Source organism: Euprymna scolopes, chromosome 35 (assembly GCF_053919585.1).
Source record: "Euprymna scolopes isolate OS-2025 chromosome 35, ASM5391958v1, whole genome shotgun sequence".
NCBI lineage: Eukaryota > Metazoa > Mollusca > Cephalopoda > Sepiida > Sepiolidae > Euprymna > Euprymna scolopes.
In genome coordinates this window covers 36,798,534-36,820,570 of record NC_136516.1, presented here as the reverse complement: position 1 = coordinate 36,820,570, position 22,037 = coordinate 36,798,534, and the positions used below count along the sequence as shown (strand labels likewise).

At 34.9% G+C, this 22,037-nt stretch overlaps 1 protein-coding gene across 1 annotated transcript in view; it reads right to left on the bottom strand.

Moving 5' to 3' along the window:
• Positions 1 to 7,126: 7,126 nt before the first annotated feature.
• LOC145259822 (uncharacterized) overlaps positions 7,127 to 22,037 on the bottom strand; it is a 27,692-nt gene continuing 12,781 nt past the window's right edge. Inside the window, exons 2-6 of the mRNA XM_080117623.1 lie at positions 15,851 to 15,878; positions 13,931 to 14,494; positions 12,301 to 12,363; positions 9,264 to 9,296; positions 7,127 to 7,856 (exon numbers count right to left, since the gene is read on the bottom strand). Of these exons, the coding sequence (XP_079973749.1) occupies positions 7,273 to 7,856; positions 9,264 to 9,296; positions 12,301 to 12,363; positions 13,931 to 14,494; positions 15,851 to 15,878 (1,272 nt within the window). The 3' untranslated portion in view covers positions 7,127 to 7,272. The remainder of the gene's footprint in view (positions 7,857 to 9,263; positions 9,297 to 12,300; positions 12,364 to 13,930; positions 14,495 to 15,850; positions 15,879 to 22,037) is intronic.

The following is a 22,037-nucleotide window of genomic DNA, read 5'->3' as shown; positions in this document are numbered from 1 at the left end:
TTTAAAATAAATCGACCTTTAGCGTCTGACGTAGAAGTCATTATAAACTGACGTGGACGTTAGTGAGAGTTTTGAGAAAAAAGATACGATGATTTGAGGAATCAAAGATTGGAAGCGAGAGTAAGTAGACGCAGAAGGATCGGGAGTGAGGGAGAGCGGCTCGAGACACAGAGTGATGGCTCCCAGTAGAGGGGATCAGAATACGTTAGTCTTGGATCAGCGGCAGCTTTCCAGTTCGGGAAAATCGTAAATAAAGTTGCTGAAAAGACAACCAGAGATTTGTAGATTCATTGGAATGAATCTTCTATGCAACTCTTCCCGAGAATCCGTCAAACAAGATCAGAGACAGACCAGGTATGTTTCTCTGATTGACTCGATATTACAATCCCAGAGAACTGTTATTTGTCCCTTTTGTTGCATGTCTGTTGTTAAAATATATCTGTTGTCATAATTTTTATGCCATCAAATATTACACGAGTTAGACAAATGTACGTAATATATACACTCGTCCACGTCATATAGAACCCCGACAATACAATATATTCCTTCTAGTGCCGTTTACTTGTATTATACAGACCGCCCGCAAAACCACAATGACCTGGAGATGTGATGAATATGTATTTCCTCCTTAACTACGATTGCCCCCCCCCCAGTTTCATTTTGGCCCGAGAGTGGTAATACCTGTTAGAGCATCTGGTACTGCCAGATCAGGCTGTATTAAGATACTGGCTCCTTGACCAAAAATGAACTAAACATTGATGTTATTGTATTTTTGCTTTACCATTGCAAAACTCAATCATCTATGACCTGATTTACTTTAAATAGTTGAAGAACTTGCTAAATTCATGTACGTCGCGTTAGCTCAGTTGGTAAGCGCGTTATTTCATTATCTATACGGTTTGGATTCGAATCGTGGTGTGAGATGTCTTTTTTCTTTTCGATTTTTTTAATTTAAATATTGAACCAGTGTTATTAAAGCCATTTTTCACGTAACGTTCGTTTTTCTGTTTTTTTTTTTTTTTACTTCGCTTATCTACTCCCGACCACACACCCAAAAACATCCGGGTACCCACCGATTTTTTAAATTTTAATATCGAAACAGGCTTATTTAAGCCATTTTTCACGTGTTTCTTTTTTAGGGGGGAGGGGGTTTAAACGTTTGTTTTTCTGTTTTCTTTTTTGTTTTTCGATTTTTACATTTAACATCGTTCGTTTGCCTTACGTTAGTTTTTTGTGTTTTTTTCGATGTTTTGATTACCCCCCCCGCTTAAGTTTTAACGTTCGTTTTATGTTTTCTTTTTTACTTCGCTTATAACAAACAAACCTGGTCATTGACCTCATTTGCTGAATAGCTATTGCTTACGTCGCCGTTGTTGTCGTCGTCACGCTCTACGACTTCCGTGCGGGCACCTGTCAATTTGGTTCTTACTTAAATAAATTAAAACATCTTTCAGTAACTCATTCTGGCTGGCCGAACGGTTCATGCTTTTTTCACATTTTATTTTTCAACTTCGCCTCAGGGCTTCGGGTTCGATCCTACCAAGTTTTACCCCCCCCCCCGGTTTCTTTTTTATTTAACACCACACATACCTCCAAACACCCGGGCAACGCCGAGTACCCCCGCTAGTCTATAATATAAATCTCACCTGTCTGTTTAAATGTATGTATTATGTATGTATGGATGTTTGTATGTCTGCCTAAAACGAGGCGAAGGATTTTATAGAGATTGGTATGGTTATGCAGCTCCACCATTCGGATGACAAATATCGAAAAATTGGTTAAAAACATTAATTCCTTCATCCTCAATTGGGCACTTTTCTACAGGGAGGGGGTCGCTTTTTTCGTCGATATTTTCGAAAGTCATCCCCTGACTATCCTTAATTTGAATATTCGCCACTTCCGGTTTGGCGATAGGCGCAACAGCAAAGGCGTCACGTTTTTTTACATTCTTTTCATCCTTCGCAGTACAGGTGCGAGCCTGTCTGCCTACTACCACATTTTCTCCTCAACACACACTTCCTAACACTCAGGCAATGCCGGTAACCTAGGTTAGTGTTCTATAAAATCAAAAGCAAAAAATAATTTTATCCTACAAAATAACCAAACCAAACAACATAAGTAAATATTAGAAGATATTAATAAGTTACCATGAAAAAAAAAACTATTTTCAAAATGATTGGATTCGGCATTAAATATCCCGAAAATGGTTGATATGCTATTAAATGAAAAAACTCCAACAATGAAACCGATTCTACGAGGTGTCTTCATTAAGTTTCCAGACTGGGCACTCTTTTTGATAGTACACACATGAAACTCTAGTCCCCTTCCAAGTAATCTCCTCCGGCTGCACTGCACCTGTTGTACTGTTTTGGAAAGCTCCATGGAAGTCCTCTTGCATGAGTGTGCCAATGACCCTCGTCACATCCCCTTTCATCTCCTTAATTGTCTCATGACGACAGCCTCTAAGGTTTTCCTTAAGCTTAGGGAATAACCAAAAGTCACAGGGAGCAAGATCTTGACAATAGGGAGGATGAGGAACTGTCTTGATGCTCATCTTGATCGAATAATTTGTTACAAGGATAGAGTTGTGGACTGATATTCTTTGAGCATCCTCGGCACAAACTTCGTTCAAATCTTCCACATCTTCAGTTCCTCGCGAATAATTGTTTGTACAGTTCTCACACCGACATCAAACTGTGCACTTATTGTCTCTATAGACACTCGACGTCCTTATTCAGGAAATTCTTTATTTGGCCAATCAACTCCGGTATTCTGACTTCCTTACTCCTTCCACACCTCTCATCATTCCTCTCGGACTCCCTGCGTTCCTTGAACTTATACGCCTCAAGAAATGAGGTCCTGTCGGTGGGGCATTAGAATACGCCGACTGCCCCCCCCCCTGCAGAGGGTAAAAGTCCCTCAATGGGGGTCCTGGATATGACCTTAAACTATATCCAGTGGTGAGGCCCCAGCTTGCGGGCTTTGGGGAGTGTGGAGCCACCCTTTAATTACCATTGCTCCCAGGTCCACTCTGACCCGGAGTGGTAGTACCTGTTAGGGTCCCAACTATGGGTTGAATAGAAACCGACGTGAAAACAACAAATATATTCTATTATAAAAATTTTTCTTCAAAATCTTTGGATTCGGCATTAAATAACCCGAAAAGGGTTGATATGCCGTAAAACAAAAACAACTAACCAATCAACCAACTCTCAGAAACTGATGCTTGATTCATGCAAGATGGTCCAAAAGCAGTCTGAAGCATTCCATACGTTTCTGTGGCATTTTTACCAAATTTAAAACAGAATTTTATTGCATATCATTCACGTCCAGATCGCATTTTTGAAATGCACCTGCTCTGACAATCAGGCTTTAGTAGGGCGAATTTCTATTACTGCCTGTTGCTGCTCATGTGAACTTGAAATCATAAAAATCGACCAGTCATCCTATAAGATTCCTAGCAATAAACTACTGAATTTTCCACAGTCTATGTCAATTTTAAATGACTGTACCAAAAAGTCTGAAAAATTATTCAAGGCACTTTGTAAATTTGAAATTTCTCAAATGTAATTTGTCAATTGAATAGTGGATTCGTATTACAAAAAATACTAATAAAAATAGGATTAACATATCTATGTAGAACTGATATTTCGGTCGATTCAGAGAAGCTTAATCATTGTAATTTATTACTTTGTGCATTCGAACTGTCATAGCTATCTATTATTATACGAAGCATGAATTAATTAGCTTTTGCTTCCTTAAGGTATGTTTTCTATATAAAGTAACCAGAAGAATACGCACCTCAAGACAGGAAGAGAATAGGCCACTCCTGACGTAATCCTCTACCTGTATAAGAACTAGACATTCCCTAAGATGGAATACTGCTGCCATATCTGGGTACGTGCACTCTTTCCAATCTAAATATAGTACAAAATCGACTACACAGTGGGTTTGCTCTATTGCAAGTTTTTCTCTACTGTATCGTTACGTTCGTGGCAGGTGCTCGACTGAGTTCCAATACTGTCCCTTTATATAAAACATACACAGCAAGAACTCGTCTAGACACAATTACTGCAAAAGTATTCTCTGTTTTTATCTTCCAAGCACCTGAGAGTGCGTTAACTCTCCAGAATCGTGGGACGCTGCAATTTTCTTGTGCAATGATTGTGTGGCAGTTTCAGAGCACATACAGCACCGGCTCTTACCAAATGGCCACACCTTTTAACAGTGGGCAGGCTCAACGTCGCTTAACTTCGATGATCTAACGAGAACTGGTGTATCAACGTGATTATATTATTCTTATATTTTATCCACCAAGAAAGTTTATTTTTTAAATATCCCCTCTGTGAAACAAGATACCACAAGTCTGCTTCCCAATCGACTACAACATGATTATCTTCAAGTACAATGTAAACAAATACTTTTTTGCGATTATGTTATTCATTATCAAAAAACCAAACGGAACATTCATCAACAAAGTTTCTTTTTCTGAAATATCTCCTTTTGTGGAACAAGATACTACGTGTCTGCTTTCTAACCGACTACAGCATGGTTATCTTTAATGTAAAGAAATGCTTTTTAAGCTGTACTTTTGGATAAGCAATTCCTCTTAAGCAATCTCCTGCCCAGCCCATTCAATGCTTCCGGCTATCATTTGACGGCGATCATCGTCCAATTAACCATCCCCTTTGAACTTATCCTCGAGTGTCCTCAAGGCCTTATGTAGTGGTGATTAAGAAGTTAAAAAAAAGCGAACAAACAAAAAGCATCAATTCAACAAACAGAATAGGGTTGCATCATTTCCATATCGCCTTACAAAGATATTAATGATACTAAACCGAATCTCTAGAATCCTTATTCTAATTAAAATCAACATCCATTACATTTTAATGTCTAAAATTTTAAGCCTCCGCTTAAGCGGTCTTAAGAAGAAATTTGAATTCAGGGAATCTTTCTACGTTCATTATCTCGTATTAATCCAAAAAATCTTTTGTTTGTGACATTGGTTTCCCCGATAATTTTCTAGTCAGAATTCTTTCTAGAAAGACATCGTGTACTTAGGAGAGGTACCACGTGAAGGTTATCAACATCGTAAGTGATTTTTATGGGGCGAACTGGATTCGAACTTCAAACACCCAGGTCGTTAGTCGTTAGCATTAACCACTAGACCACCAGAATTTTTGATGGGTCGCAGAAATATGAGCAAATACGACACTACATATGTATTATGCACATGCAAATGTTTATGCATTACACAAGCAGTGATTGTCCGATCGTTGTGCCGGTCTAAGTTTGTTGTTCAATTATTCAATGCTGCAACAAAGAATTCTGATCCTAAGCAAACGCACAGCTCCAGCTTATACACAATTAAAAGGTGTTTATTTTGTGGAGATTATAAATGGTTCTCGTTTAAATAAATTTCACCAATCGTGCGAAAAATGTAATGGTCTGCCAGTTTATAAACAATAAGTTTATAAAAAATAAACAGGTGTTTAATTCTGGAAGATTACAAATGATACTCTTTTTCTCAGGTTAAACGACAGACTTACAAAATGAGATCTTTTATCTCAGCAAACCGAAAAATCAACAAGACACAACAGACCCCCGTTTGTGAGGACTACTGAAAAATAACCGTCCTTCCTTCTAACGTCCAACTTAAACTGACCACCAGTCATCAGAAAAAAATAGCCTGTTTTTTGTCCAGATGACCGATTCTAGAGGCTCAGTTCCTGATCTGGAATCTTTTAGATTCTGGCTCTTGTCAGTGGTCGCCATTCGACCACCAATAAGCTGACAATTAGAAATATCAACTATATACAACAGCTAGACAGTGTCCGTTCGAAGGGATCATCTGCAGATAATCTCAAACAATACGTCTCACAAGTGGCCTGCTGAAGCCCTTTTAATGAGGTATTTATTTTATTTAAAACAAAAACACATCTCGTGTGTGGCTGGACTCAAACCGGAGACATTTTTAATTCTCTAGGATCCATCTTTCCCCTTGGCCAGACATCCTTCATCTACAATATCTGGTATTCGCATGCGCCTCAAAAAACATGCAGCCAAGTGTAGGTTTACACTGTTACATTTGTGATTTCAATAAATATTTAATTAACAGTAAAACAATAATCAATTATGATATTAGTTAATGAAAAAAGTCCGATTCGTAATCTTATTTATTTATTTATATATACATATGTGAATGAATAATAATGTAGAGGGTAATTAAGTCCGAGGTTTGATTAAACTAGTAATATGATAACGACTTTACTTATGTACAAAGTATAAAAATAAACGGTAAAATTATTGGTAAAATCTATTACCGCGGACCAAGAACGATAACTTGATTTACTAATGCGTGTTATGCATGTACGCAACTTATTCACTTATATATATATATATATATATATATATATATATATATATATATATATATATTGTGTACAGAAAATTGTTAGATGAGACAAGTCATTAGTACCGTCGGTTTCAAGCCCGATAATTAGGACCGTTTTAGATATCCATATCAAGTTCTCTTCAGCCAATACTCATCTCATGTGATGACGAACACATGTCAATGGTAATAAAAAACAATACATATGGGGGTACTAAATTGGTCAAAGGGAAAATTATTCCCAACTCGCATTTAGGTAAAAATGCGCTTTCGTATAAATAATTGGATTTGTTCAGGAAATATTGCAAAATAAAAACAAATAAATAATATCCCCCCTCTCTCTCTTTCTCTCTCTCTCTTTATATCTATCTATCTATCTCTCTCTTTTTCTTTATATATATATATATATATATATATATCTGTCTCTCTCTCTTTCTTTATATCTACCTCTCTTTCTCTCTCTCTCTCTCTCTCTATATATATATATATATATATATATATATATATATATATATATATATATATATTGCATATTGCAGATAATCTCAGAATTGGAGTTAATGAAATGCATGTTTATATAGCAAAATAACATGCCCGTCATCAGACACCACCTTAACTATAAGTCCGGGTGGCAACACAAAATAGTGAATTTAAAATATACTAGTTCTATAATCATTTTTTTTTTTGTAAACCATAACCTCACTAACAAAAACAAAAAGCCTGGTTTAACAAAAGTTTGGAATATAAAAATTAAATTATCTCAACAGTCTTCATGTTAGAAACATAAGATTTAAAGTTTTAGAAATTTGACTAAAAGTATAATTAGTCAGCCGAGTTATCGGCCCTGGTCCGTGATAATAGACAAAATTAGTCACGATGAATTATCCATAGTATCTAGATGTGTAGGGATTGCACATAGCCATGAATTGGTAGGGAGAATGTCTTGCCCGGTAGAGTAGCTGCTCGTAAGTCCTAGCGTTGTACATGTAATTTATGTACGGTTGGCTGCTCATGGAGTACAACGTTTCCGGGTGGGACCAGCTGTTTCGTCCGACGGTCACAAGGAACAGCTTAGTCCCATCTTCTTTCATTTTCGCGATCTCTGCTTCCAGTTCTGGTGTGACTGTCGTTAAGGACGGCTCGAGAAACAGAACGCCGACTTGACTGCCTCTCCGGCCGTTTTGGGCGTTATGCAGGCGCTGGTCGTTGAGATTGTTGCGCATCTGTCGTACGACGTCGACCAGACCGGGTATACTTTGCTGGGTCACGTTGTAGACGTTGTTCTCGTCGGTTTCGTTCGTGATGGACGTGATCGGCTGATTGAGACCCGTTGGGCAAAAGGCGTACGAGACGACGCCGTAATGACCGTAGATCGTATACGGCAGTAAGGTGTTGATGAATTGGTGGATTAGATGAGCTCGATACGTTCCAAGAGAAGCCAGATCAAAGCCATAGCTCACAGAACCTGGATAATAATATTAATAATAATAATAATAATAATAATAATAATAATAATAATGATAATAATAACAACAACAGCAATAATAATAATAATAATAATAATAAGCATAATAATAACAATAATAATTATAATCATAATAATAATAATAATAATAAAAATCATAATAATAACAACAATAATAATAATTGTAATAATAATTATTGTAATAATAATAATTGTAATACTACTACTATTAATAATAATAATGATGATGATGATAATAATTATAATGGTAATAATAATAATAACAATAATAATAATAATAATAATAATAATAAAAATAACATTGATAAAATGATGATGATTATGATGATGATAATAATAATGGTAATGGTAATAATAACAATACTAATGATTATTATATAAGTACAATACTAATAAATGTAAAATATTAATAATAATAATAATAATAATAATAATAATAATAATAATAATAATAATAATAATAATAATAATAATATTTAAAATTAGCAAGGCGCCCGGCATTGCTTGGTCATAAAGCACACATAAATATTATATGTTAATTAATGTAGAATTCTTATTATTAACAAAAATAACGTAGATATTAAATGTAACCTTAAATTCCTTAAAAAATTTGAAGCGTAAAAAAATACAAACGGAAAGAAACTGAGACATGTGCATGCGAGTATTATGTTTTTTTTTCTAAGCAGTTCACATCATCTTAGTAAAAAAGAAATCCTCGAGGCGAGACAGTGAGTATAGTGCGATAACCATTAGTCCACCTTGACACGATCTTTAAAAGATGTTTTCAAACCTACTTTTTCTTAACATAAGTAATTTGTCATGTGAACGATTCACGCATGAAATAGTTGATAAACAGATAAAAATCCCTCCACATACCAATTTTTCAATTTCGATCCCGTAGCAGCCTTTTTTTCGGAGGAAAACAGATTAAAAAGTTTCCCACGTGTCTGAATACCCTATATACCAAATTTCAAGTCTGTAGATTAAAAAATCGTTGAATATAAACGCTGAGAAGTGTACTCACACACACACATTTTCATTTTTATAGATATATCAATAGCCGAAGTTAGCCACAAGATCAAGTGTGATAAAATACGCGCACGCTGGCCTACAAAAATGTCTTAGCAGCCCTTTCCGCATTCCTCGGCACCTTAGGCGATTAGAAATATACTAACGCCTATTAAGAGATAATTTAACGTCTAACAAAATAGACCTCGTATGACTGAATATAACCGCATATCAGTTCAAGAGCCTTTGGACTGATTGTCGAGGACGTATCCCCGATTTCTGAGTGGTACTGTATAATTTCTTGAAATAATCCTAACAAATTATCAGGAATTGTCAAGTTATTTCGAATTAAATGAAAAATATGCAAAAATTACTTACTTGCTTCATCTCGCTGTATTGCTTGCTCAGTTGCTAAAAAAACAAAAACAAAAAAAAAACAATGAGAAAATGACGTAAGCAAGTGAAGTGAAAGGGTTGAATGTTTTCTTACACCAAATTTCAATTTATATTTAACTAGCAGGGAGACCCGACGTTGCCCGGGATTGAATGCTGATCAACGAATATTTCAAACTCGTATATTTTTATTGTTTTCGAAATGCGTGAAATCGCCCGGGAGGAAGCTTTACATGCCTCCATGCAGTAACTTAGTCCAAAATATATGTTATTCTACTTTGCACTCTAGAGAACCTACTGTTTCTTTTATAATTTCTTTAAAATATAAACTTCTTTCCAGTTTACGAAAAAAAAAAACATGAAGAAATCTACGTGCGGGGTTTAAACCTACGGACAACGTCATGCAAAAAAGAAAAAAAAAGAAAAACCATTTAAATTTTCAAGTCTTATAAAATTCTTTGCAGTTAATGAAAACATAAAGAAATTTACGTGTGTGAACCTACAGACCACGTCATGCAAAAAAAAAAAACAATAAAAAAAACAATAAAAATAAAAAAACAAAAAAAACAACAAAATAAAAACAAACAAAAAACAAACAAACAAAAAAAAACACATTATCAACTTTCCCACAGTAGAATTTTCACGACCCGTGGTTCCATCATTGTTACTAAGTGACAACATGGAAAAAATGGCTTTACCGATGATAGATAAATTAAAATAACAGTTTCTATTAGCGATCATCGGTAATTATGGAGGGTATTCTTAGACAAAACTTAAGATTACTCCAGACTTATACACAAAAGTTCTGTAAATTAAAAAAAAAATCTGTTCAGCCGTTTCGGAGTTTATAAGGAACGACCGAACACACAGAGACAAAGTTGCATTTATATAATTGTATATATATATATATATATATATATATATATATATATATATATATATATATATATATATATAATACTTGTGCTTATTACTTATAATTATAGTTACTTAGATGATGTTGTAATTATATGTTATTAGAATTATAATTACATGTTATTATAATTATAACTACGCGTAGTTATACTTTTAATTACACGTAGTTATAATTAATAATATACTTAATTTTAAAAAATCTGTTCAGCCGTTTCGGAGTCTATAAGGAACGACCCCCCCACACACACACAGACAAAGTTGCATTTATATAATTGTATATATATATATATATATATATATATATATATATATATATATATATATATATATATATATTATATTTAATACGTGTAATTATTATTATTTATAATTATAATTACTTAGATGCTATTATAATTATAACTACGCGTAGTAACATGTAAGTGGCGACTCCTATGTACAAAACAATTGCATCCCTGCAACTCTGGTCCCAAATAGTAGCCCCTCACGACTAAGTGGCCATGTGCCTTGTTCGGGGTGAAAATATTGTTAAAAAAAATGACAGGGAACAGCTTGGAGAAGTGTTGGGATATGATTGGTAAATTGAGGACGTCTTCATTTCGACGGAGACACAAAAAAAAAAAAATCAAGGAAGATGAAACACTTGGAAGCGTTGAAAATAACAAAACCACTTTTCCACGGATTTTACTTCAGATGATGAAGAGACAAATCAGCAAGTCCTTCATCATCTGTTCTTTGATTTGCTGCTACTTGTGCCCTTCATGCAGATCTAAACAAATTCTTAAAGAATATGACTAAGGAAGATCGTTAATGTTAACTATGGCAAAGCCTTGAGCCAAGGTATTATTCTTGACGAATGCCGTTTGGTTAATTTCATAATTTTGTATTTTAAAGTTTTGCTCTCGCCATTCTGTATGCACAAGGGTTGATTTTTAACCACCTAATCCTCATGAGTTGAAAATTTCTAGAACTGCTACTCTTTTTATTTTATTTTTCTTAGTTGTAAGGTGTCAAACAGTGTATTTAAAACAAAAACAATATCAATGCTGGAGTCCCTCAGGGGTCCATCCTGGGCACAACTCTATTCCTGATCTACATCAATGATCTCCCGAAACACATACTTAGATCATCGTTGACATTTATGCTGACAACACTATCATCTATGGCAACACATCAAAGGCCGTAAATGACCAAGTTTTCTCTGGTTCTCTCTCCTCTGATCTTGAGCGCATGGTACAATGGGGAAAACGGTGGCTGGTTACTTTTAATGCATCTAAAACCAAGCTTCTCTCTTTACATCATCAACGCTCTGATCCCCATCTGGCATCAATTGAAATGGATAGCGTTCGTCTTTGGGAGACTCCATGTTTTGACAAGCTTCTGGGTTTGGAACACGTACATTAAATCTGTTGCTAAGGTCGTTGGAAAAATGGTGGGATCCTTCTACCACTCCAGTAGATATCTCACTGCTGATGCAATTCTCTATCTATATAAAAGCCAGGTACGGCCAACGATGGAGTACTGTTGCCACATCTGGACAGCAGCTACTAGAAGCAGCTATTCCTGCCTTGATATAGTTCAAAATAGACTTCGTAGATTAGTGGGGAATGCCCTTTTCTCTTCCCTGCAACCTCTTTTTCACAGATGTTGCGAGTCTGTCTTTGTTTTATCGTTATTTCCATTTTGTCTGAGCTCCAATCTCTGGTCTTCCCCCTCGCTAATTATTTACGAAAAACACCCGTCTAGCTGAAACCACTGTTAATAATTTTCTCCACTATTTATGTGTGACTAAATAAAAACGTAGATTCCATGAACAAAGCTTCTTTTCTTAGAACTGCACGCCTGTGGAACTCTCTTCCATTTGCCTGCTCCCCAGCTGACTACAACTTGCTTGTCTTCAAGTCCAACATAAACAAATTCTTGATGAACCGCCCCTTTAGTAATGCAATTTACCAAATTTCCATTACTAACGATTACTACGATATTATCCCATAGATTACTGTACACGCAATTACCCTTATCCTCGAGTGGCCTCCGGGTCTTGATAAGGGATGACTCCTATGTAAGAGAAAAAAACAAACAAAAAAAAAACATGGAATTTACTCACGGACTGTTGTCGTTGTCGTTGTTGTTGTTGTTGTTGTTTTCGGCGTTGTTGGTACAATCTCTTCTGAAAAGATATGCATATATATATATATATATATATATATATATATATATATATATATATATTATAATGATGCCATATTATTTTTTTTTTAAGTAGATAAGTTCTTTAATTCTGATTAGTTATGGGCGGAATAAATTCAAACATTGATATAATAATTACATGGATGGTTCTACATTACGAAACAGATGCTGTCAAGAATTGTGCATTCTAAGGTACTTAAAGAAGTGAAGCATGCATGGGCCCCCGTGAGTGAACAGTGAAGGCATAAAAAAAATGACTAAGTTCAGCATTTGCTCCTCCTATTAAGCTCCAAAATCCCCAGGGGACGTCAATTCCTGATGAAAATGAATTAACGGTGCAGTTTTAGGCATTAACATATGTAAATTTGAGTTCTGCATTATGCAAAAAAAAAAAAAAGAAATGACTAATTCCAACACTTGTCACCCCCCCATTTAGCCCCAAAAGTCTCCGAGGCCTTAACATCTTTAAATTTGAGTTCTACACCATGCTAAACTGCTAAATAGACAAACACAGAAAATTTTGGAGGAATATGGTAAAATAGTCCCAAAAGTGAAGTGTTTTTATTAGCCCTAAAAGAGCCCCTGGGGCACACCCAAGAGTTATCGTGAAGTATAGAACAAACAAACTGATATAGAAATCAGTTAGTTACAAGTTTTCAGAAAGTTTATAAAAATCTAAGGCATCAAATTTTTGATAAACACAAAAGTGTCAATTTTAGCCATTTTAACCCGAAAGGCACCACTAGGGGGAGGACAATCAGAGTTTTCCCGGAAAATCCGTTCTTTTTTACTTCTGCCTGTTCTACAAGTACTTTAACGGTGCTTGCTCTGACGAACTGCAAGCACTTGTACCCCCTCCACGTAAATACCCCCGACAAACCCGACAAATCCCACCCCTTCATAGTAGATATTCCTAGATATAAGAGATCCTTCTATTCCAGTAGTTTCGTCCCCAGAACCGCTAGGCTACTGACATGCAGAAGTTCAAGTGTAACGTGAACCGACATCTTGCTGCCAAACTCCCTACATAGAACCACTGTAGCTTATGTCCCTGATAGTGGCAACGTGTCTTGTTTGGGGCGAAAATTTAATAAAAATATCATGTTTAATGTTTGTGCAAAATTTAAAAATTTTAAAAAATTTTAAAAAATTTCAAGGTGAAGTTATTGAGAAAATTGCAGACAGTCGAACGAACAAATATGAATTTACAGGTCATATATATATATATATATATATATATATATATATATATATATATATATATATATATATATATATATATATAAAAAATTCCGATTAGTAAAATACAATAAATCTACTGGTGTGCAAATCCAGTGATTATCAGTCTCACAAAATATTATTGGGTGTAATATTTTATATAAGACTATCCCAGCTATATATATATATATATATATATATATATATATATATATATATATATATATATATATATATATATATATATATATATATATAATAAAATAAATATATATATATATGAGAGAGAGAGGACTATTTTATGGTCCGAGATTACACAAAAAATTTACCTTCACAAGTTTTCACGTTGAAGTGTTCGGCTATGTTTTCAAGAACCGTGTAGCTGGAAACCTCAAAGACATTGTTAACTGGATCACTTGCGATAGATTTCAGTTCTTCGACGTCGTAATTCTCGCCGACACCGATCGCATAGACGTGGACTCCAAGATCGTGCAGCGCCTCTGCCTCTTTCTTCGTCTCGTACGGCAGCTGCGACAGGCCGTCCGTGATGACGACGGCAACGAACAGGCCTGATTCATCATGAAGGTACCGCCCAACCTGCGACCTTGCCATGCTCAGTGCCGCCGCCGTGTTGGTGACGCCGCTCCGGTAGGGAATCCGGAGGATTGCGTCTTCTAGCTCGGTCCGATATGTGTGTCGGTCGAGGGCGATTTCCAAGTGAGCTTCATCGCTGAAGGTTATGGCGCCGACTCGCACCTGCGATCTTCCAGTACCGATGTCAAAGGTATTTACGAGGTTTCGTACGAACCTCAACTGACGCTTGAAGTCTTCAATCCATATGCTGGTGGATGAATCAAGGACAAATATTATATCCGCCGCTCTACCGAAACAACCTGGAAGAAAGAAAGTCCACAAAATCATTAATCAAACTAAAGCTATCTGAGCAAGTTCAGAGTTCAACCTAACTTTAAAAATGCAGAATAAAAATTCTGATGTATGTATCCGCCACAGAACGAAAATATCACATTCCAAAAATCACGTAAATTTATCAAGTACGTCTTTTATATAATTGGATAAAATTTGTTTAAGATTTTTTTTAGCGATTTTAATAGTAAATCGTAGCCATTTCAAGGCTGATTTTTATCTTCGTAATTAGAATTGAATTGTCTACATTTATTTATCAAATATACCGGATTAAAACACAACGTTCTCGCTTACTCATAAAATTTGATTTCTTTATTAAAAAAACCCAAAAAAACTGCTTGATCAATTTATGTGATTTTAGAATTTGACACTTTTGTTCTGTAACTGGTAAGCGCAACATAAAATTTATTTATTTATTTTTTTTTGCATTTTAATAATGTAGACTTGAACCGAGAAATGCTATTATAATATATTTCAAGAAAACCAAATCAGTCGCGCGGAAGATGTGATAAACACGCGAAAGGTGTGTGTGTGTGTGGGGGGGGGTAAATATACTCCTCCAAATCATTACTATATAATGGGTACAATATAATAACCAATAGAAAGTTGGCTATAATAATGAATACGAAATTTGCATAAATTAATATATCATGTTATAGCGTATTTTACGACCGGGCAACAGGCGCCTTACTAGTATATATATATATATATATATATATATATATATATATATATATATATATATATATATATATATATATATATATATAAGTGATCATGTGTATGTGTTTGAGAAATGTCTCTACCAAATTTCTCTCTGAATATTTGGTCTACAGACTTGAAACTTGATATGTAGGGGATTTGGACTCGAGAACACGTTCGATTTGGTTGTTAGCCAGCAAAAATAGCTGCTAAGGGGTTAAAATTGAAAAAAATAATAGTTGACCTTGACAGGAGTAAGTCGAAAAAAAGTTGCGACTCCTGCGCATGCGTAAAATTAATTCACAGCTTAAAATCGTCTAATTTTTAACATCCATCTGTCGATAGTTAAAACGGAAACGCTGCTGGAACGCTATATGACGAAGCCTGGAGCATTAAAAATTTCGGTTCGGATTCTAGCTGATGGCACCGAAGTCACATGTTGTTATAAGTTTTGAAATCATTACTATGTATTGGGTACAATATAATAATCAATTGAGAATTGAACCTATAATAATAAATGCGAAATCTGCATAAATTAAAATATAATATTTATGCGTATTTTACGACCGGGAAACGGCGGGCGGCTTGCTAGTCAAATATAGAAATAAGAAAATGGAACTTACGTTTCGTCGATTGACCTTGTGCTGTGACCTGAAATAATAATAATAATAATAATAATAATAATAATAATAATAATAATAATAATGAATAATAAAAATAATAATAAAATAATAATGAATAATAAAAATAATAATAAAATAATAATAATAAAATAATAATAACAATAACAAAATAATAATAACAATAAATAGTAATAATAATAAATAGTAATAATAATAAATAATAACTAAATAATAATAATAAAATAATAATAATAAAATAATGATAACAATAACAAAATAATAATAATAACATTAATAATAATAATAATAATAATAATAATAATTAATAATAATAATAATAACATTAATAATAATAATAATAATAATAATTAATAATAATAATAAATAGTAATAATAATAAATAATAATAATAATAATAATAATAATAATAATAATAATAATTAATAATAATAATAAATAGTAATAATAATAATAATAATAATAATAATAATAGTCAAGTTTATTTAAATTCTATTTCAAATTATATAATAGTCTATTCGTCTACTAGCAGGGCAAACCGGCGTTGCCTGGGACAGATGTATGATTGTATTTATTTGCTTCCTCACGAGAACAAATTAGGCACAAGGCCGTTTTTTTAATGTGGAGAGAGGGGGGGAGGTGGCAGCTCCCTCGAGTGGAAACTGGATAGTGACAATTGGTATGAAGGGTTTCCCCTACAGTGGCCAAAAACTGATTGTTACCAGAGCAATGATCTCATATGTGGTGTTTGCCCACATATTACTTTGATTATATATACCCATTCCTGTGTCTCGATACATCTTCTATCATTATATGTAATCAGCTTTTTAAAATAGAATTCAGGTGAAAAGTCATCTCCCTCTCAGTACAGACCAATAAGTCTCCTGTGTGTCATGAGTAAGTTGCTGGAATCCATATTAAATAGAGAAATAGTAAACCACCTCAGCAAAAATAACCTTCTTAATGACAGGCAATATGGTTTTCGTTCTGCCAGATCTACCGCAGATGTGCTAACGGTTATATATCAAAGGATTAGTGAATCTCTTGACAAAGGCTTCCTTTCCAGTGCAATTGCTCTTGATATATTGAAGGCCTTCGATAAAGTATGGCATAAAGCCCTACTTCACAAGATTTCCAGCTACGGTATCACAGGTAATGTTCTCTGAATCATTAAATCATTTCTCTCCGATAGGCTCATAAGAGTAGTAGTTGATGGTCAGAAATCAGAGGCCCACAGTATTAATGCTGGAGTCCCACAGGGATCCATCCTGGGCCCAATTCTTTTCCTGATCTACATCAATGATCTCCCTAAACACATATTTAAATCATTCGTTGGCATCTATGCTGATGGCACGACCATCTACGGCAACACATCAAAGGCTGTAAATGACAAAGTTCTCTCTGATTCTCTCTCTTCTGATCTCGAGCACGTGGTTCAGTGGAGGAAGAGGTGGCTGGTTACCTTTAATGCATCTAAAACCAAGCTCCTATCTTTACATCATCAACGCTCTGATCCCCATCTGGCATCAATTGAAATGGATGGCTCTCGTCTAGGAGAAGCCCCATGTTTTGACAAGCTACTGCGCTTGACCCTTACTCCTGATCTGAAATGGAACACGTACATCAAGTCTATTGCCAAGGTCGCTGGAAAGATGGTGGGATCCTTCTACCGCTCCAGAAGATATCTCACTACTGATGCAATTCTCTATCTATATAAAAGCCAAGTACGTCCAAGGATGGAATACTGCGGCCATATCTGGGCAGGAGCTGCTAAACACAGCCTATCCTGCCTTGACAGAGTACAAAATAGACTTCGTGGCTTAGTTGGGGAGGCTCTTTTCTCTTCCCTGCAACCTCTCTCCCACAGAAGAGATGTTGCGAGCCTGTCTTTGTTTTATCGTTATTTCCATGGCAGATGCTCGTCTGAGCTCCAATCTCTAGTCCCCCTCGCAAATCCTTTACGAAAAACACCCGACTAGCTGAAACCACTGTCAAAAATTTTCCCCACTCTTTATCTGTGCCTAAACCAAAACGTAGATTCCATGAACAAAGCTTCTTTCTTAGAACGGCACGCCTGTGGAACTCTATTCCGTCAGCGTGCTTCCCACCTGACTACAACCCGGATTTCTTCTAGTCCAACGTAAACAAATTCCTGATGATCTGCCACCTTAAGTAGACATTTTTATTAAACCCCCACACTAACGTACTGTACATACAATAACCCTTATCCCTGACTGGCTTCCGGGCGTTGATAAGAGGTGATCACCTTGTAAAAGAAAAAAAAATAGTCCACCATATAGGAGCCTATTCGTGACCACACACACACACACACACACACACACACACACACACACACACACACACACACACACATTCAGCTTTATACTATAGATAACTTATCATGTCTATTTGTTTTTGCGAAAAATCTCTACCAAACTCCTCTCTGAATAGCTAGTCTACAGACTTGAAACTTCATGTATAGGATATTTGGACCCGTGGAATACGTTAGATTTGTTTGTTAGCCAGTAAGGTAGCTGTTAAAAGGACAAAATTTAAAAAAAAAACTATAGACCTTGACAGGAATAAGTCAAATAAAAAATACAGACGAAAACCACACATTGGATACGATACATAAAGAAAACCCAAACCAATTAAAAAAAATGATATTTACATTTAAGTTGTCCAATAACTAAAGGGCGTCCTTAAAGTATGGACACAGAGATTAAGTAAATACCAAGTGATTCTTGTGTCACATCTATATTGTGTTTCTCCACTGTAACATGGCCGATAGGAGAGCAAAACCAGCCCCTCCCACTAGTGAGCACTCTACTAATTTTATAACCGATCAAAGAAGTTACAAGGCTGATATCCAATAATACTATGTGTCCAGATTTTGCGGACACCTTATAGTTTATTCACGGTAAATTTGAAGATGACCATGATGCATTCCCCCAGGGAAGCAATATTGTGATAATATGTTTTACAGATGAGAAGTCTAAGAAAGAAAAGCCTTTTTATGTTCCTATTTACTTGCCTCACTACGAGGGCAGAATTAGATACAAGGTCGGTTTTTAATGTGGGGAAAATCCAGCTCCCCCAAAAAGGGCACTCTGAAGAAGAACAAAAATAAAAAATTATCTCAGTCATGAAGCCTCCTCCACTGACCAAGGACAGAAAAGGTGAAGTGTAGCATAAGAACAGATACTATACTGTGATCCTAACCGGAAGACCAAAAAGAAAGTTCTTACAATTCTGGTAAAAAGACGGGTTCTTACCATGAAAAGGATTCTTCGCCAGTATTTCGAATAAAAAAGTTTTATGTCTTCGGTTTATTTATTTCTTTATTTTTAAGGAAAAAAAAATCTAGTCTAAGATAATATTTATGTTATGCAAGCGAGCAGTCACAGCGGGCGGTTCTTTCTTAAGAGAATAAAAGAAGGTTACGACTACTGAGTCGGCAGACATTGGAAAGGTTGAGTAATTAACCTTGGCAATGGACATGCCAAAAACGAGACGGAGAAATTACAACGCTTTTTTTTTTAAACCTGAAATTCCTCTTTGATGCCATGTCTTGATAAAAACGGAAACGGATTTCACGGCAAGTTCTTTCTTTGATTTCATGTGAATACGTTATCAAACAAGGACATTTTAGCGTTTTATTTTTGATAAGCAATATATTCCTTGAAGTTTACATCTCATCTGGCTACAGCCACTATAAATAATTTTCTTTTTTTTCTATCTATATACTGAAACTTTCTTTCCCAGAACTACCTGTCTGTTAAACATCATATCATGGGGTTGCTTCCCAGCTGACTATAATATGGTCGTTTTCAAGTCCAATGTTAACAAATTCTCTTTGAGCTACTAAGTAATAAATTTCACAGAAAACGGCCCAGCCGTTTTGGAGTCCATAGGGAACGAACTCACAGACACACAAAGGTCCTTTCATATAAGAGTAGATGTAGAGATTTCATATCAAAACCAAAAGAATTTTACAAGCGAAATATTTACAAGTTCGTTGACAAATGAAATTCAATTAAAGAGAGCGAAGGTCGTTATCATTATGAATAACGATTTATATAAACACAGTCTTTCATTTTTAAGATAAAATTTTCAATCGGCAAAAACCTTTTTGCAGCAACTTGATAAAAGACACCCAAATTAATTTCACTTTTTTTTTTTTTTTGGAAAACAACTCATCTTTTTCTTTTTCCAACGTTAACAAGTTCTTGTTGATCCGCCCTCTTTCATAATCAGGTTCTGCCCAGTTTTTGAGCTGCAGTCCATGGTCTACAAATACATACACACATATACATACATATTCACATACAGATATGTACACATGTATGCACATATACATACACCTAAAGTTACCTACATATACCCATTCATACATATATATGCACTTATATGCATACATATATATATACATATACATACATACACACAAATATATATACGTATATACATACAAACACACGTAAACATATATACACAAAAAAATAAATAAAAATACATACACACATACGTATATATATACATATACAAAAAGATATACACACATACATACACTAGTACATATATTAACATGCATACATACATACATACATACATACATACACATATGCATATATAGAAAGATGGAAGGTCAATTATTACATGCTTCCAGCATTTCAGGGCTATACGCATGACAATTTTTCCATCGCCACGGACAATTTTTTATAGACAAATGCCTGAGGAAGTATCTATACAAAGATGATGTTACAGAGTTTTAGCTCTGTACGACAGCTAAGTCTCTCTCTCTCTCTCTCGGTTCAAAATGTTGAGATTTAGTAACGAGCATGAGCAAGATAGTCAGCAACAAGTCAAACTGCAGATCAGCTATTTTATGTGCTGTGTATTTTGGATTGTTTTACTCTTTTATTCATGTTGAATTCACCTATTCGTAACAACAATCATCATCGTCATCATGAATGCTCCTTTATGTATATTCTACATGTACGTGTATGTGCATATGTATGTACATGCGTGCATGTATACATGCATGTGTGTATGTGCATGTTGTCATGTGTGTGTGTGTGTGTTCTTGCGTATGTATGTTTGCGTGCATCTGTATGTATGCATGCTTCTATGTGTACGTGTATATTATTTCGATGTGTGTGTGGGTTGCAGAGGACTCCCAAAAGCCTTGTTAAGGCAACCCCTCTGGGTGAAGCAAATCTCTGATTAAAAAAAAAAACCATAAAGCGGGAGACCAGTACCTGCATTAAGTATATATATATATATATATAATTTGTTTTTACGATACGTTTTGAATTAATGCAATTGTTTACGAAAGTGCATTTTTATCTGAATGCGAGTTGGGAATATATATTGATTTTAAAATATAATTATCCACTGACACGTGTTTCGTCGTCTACGACTCACCAGAGCGGCTGAATCTAGCTAGATTCGAAATCGGGACCACACGGTATGAAGCCTAAACTCTTACCACTCGTCCACCTTGCACGATTGTTCGGATATATCGCGATTTACGTAGATGTTATTTGTTTTTGTTTTTGCTATACGTTTTGAATAAATTCAATTATTTATTTCCAACTCGCATTTAGGTAAAAAGGCACTTTCGTAAATAATTGAATTCATTCAAAACGTATCGCAAAAACAAAAACAAATAACATAACGTAAATCGCAATATATCCGAACAGTCGTGCGCGGTGGGCGAGTGGTAAGTTTAGGCTTCTTACCACGGGTCCTGATTTCGAATCTCGCTAGATTCAGCCACTCTGACGAGTCGCAGACGACGAAACACGTGTGAGTGGATAATTATATTTTAAAAACTATATATATATATATATATATATATATATATATATATATATATTACAATAGAAAAATGTGAATATGAAAAGTAATATGGTTATATTTAAACATGGAAAAGTAAAGGGCTAGCTGTTAAAAATGGAAAAAAAAACGACAAGATTTTCTAGTAAAAATATAAATTTATTACTTAAAATATTTCAGCATTAAGTATTGATTATATAATGTTATAAATTGAATTTAAAAAATTCTTAATGCTGCAATATTTGAAGTTAGAAATTTATTATATTTTATACTAGGATAGCCTGTCTTTTTCTTTTCCAGTTTTAACAACTAGTTCTTTACTTTTTCA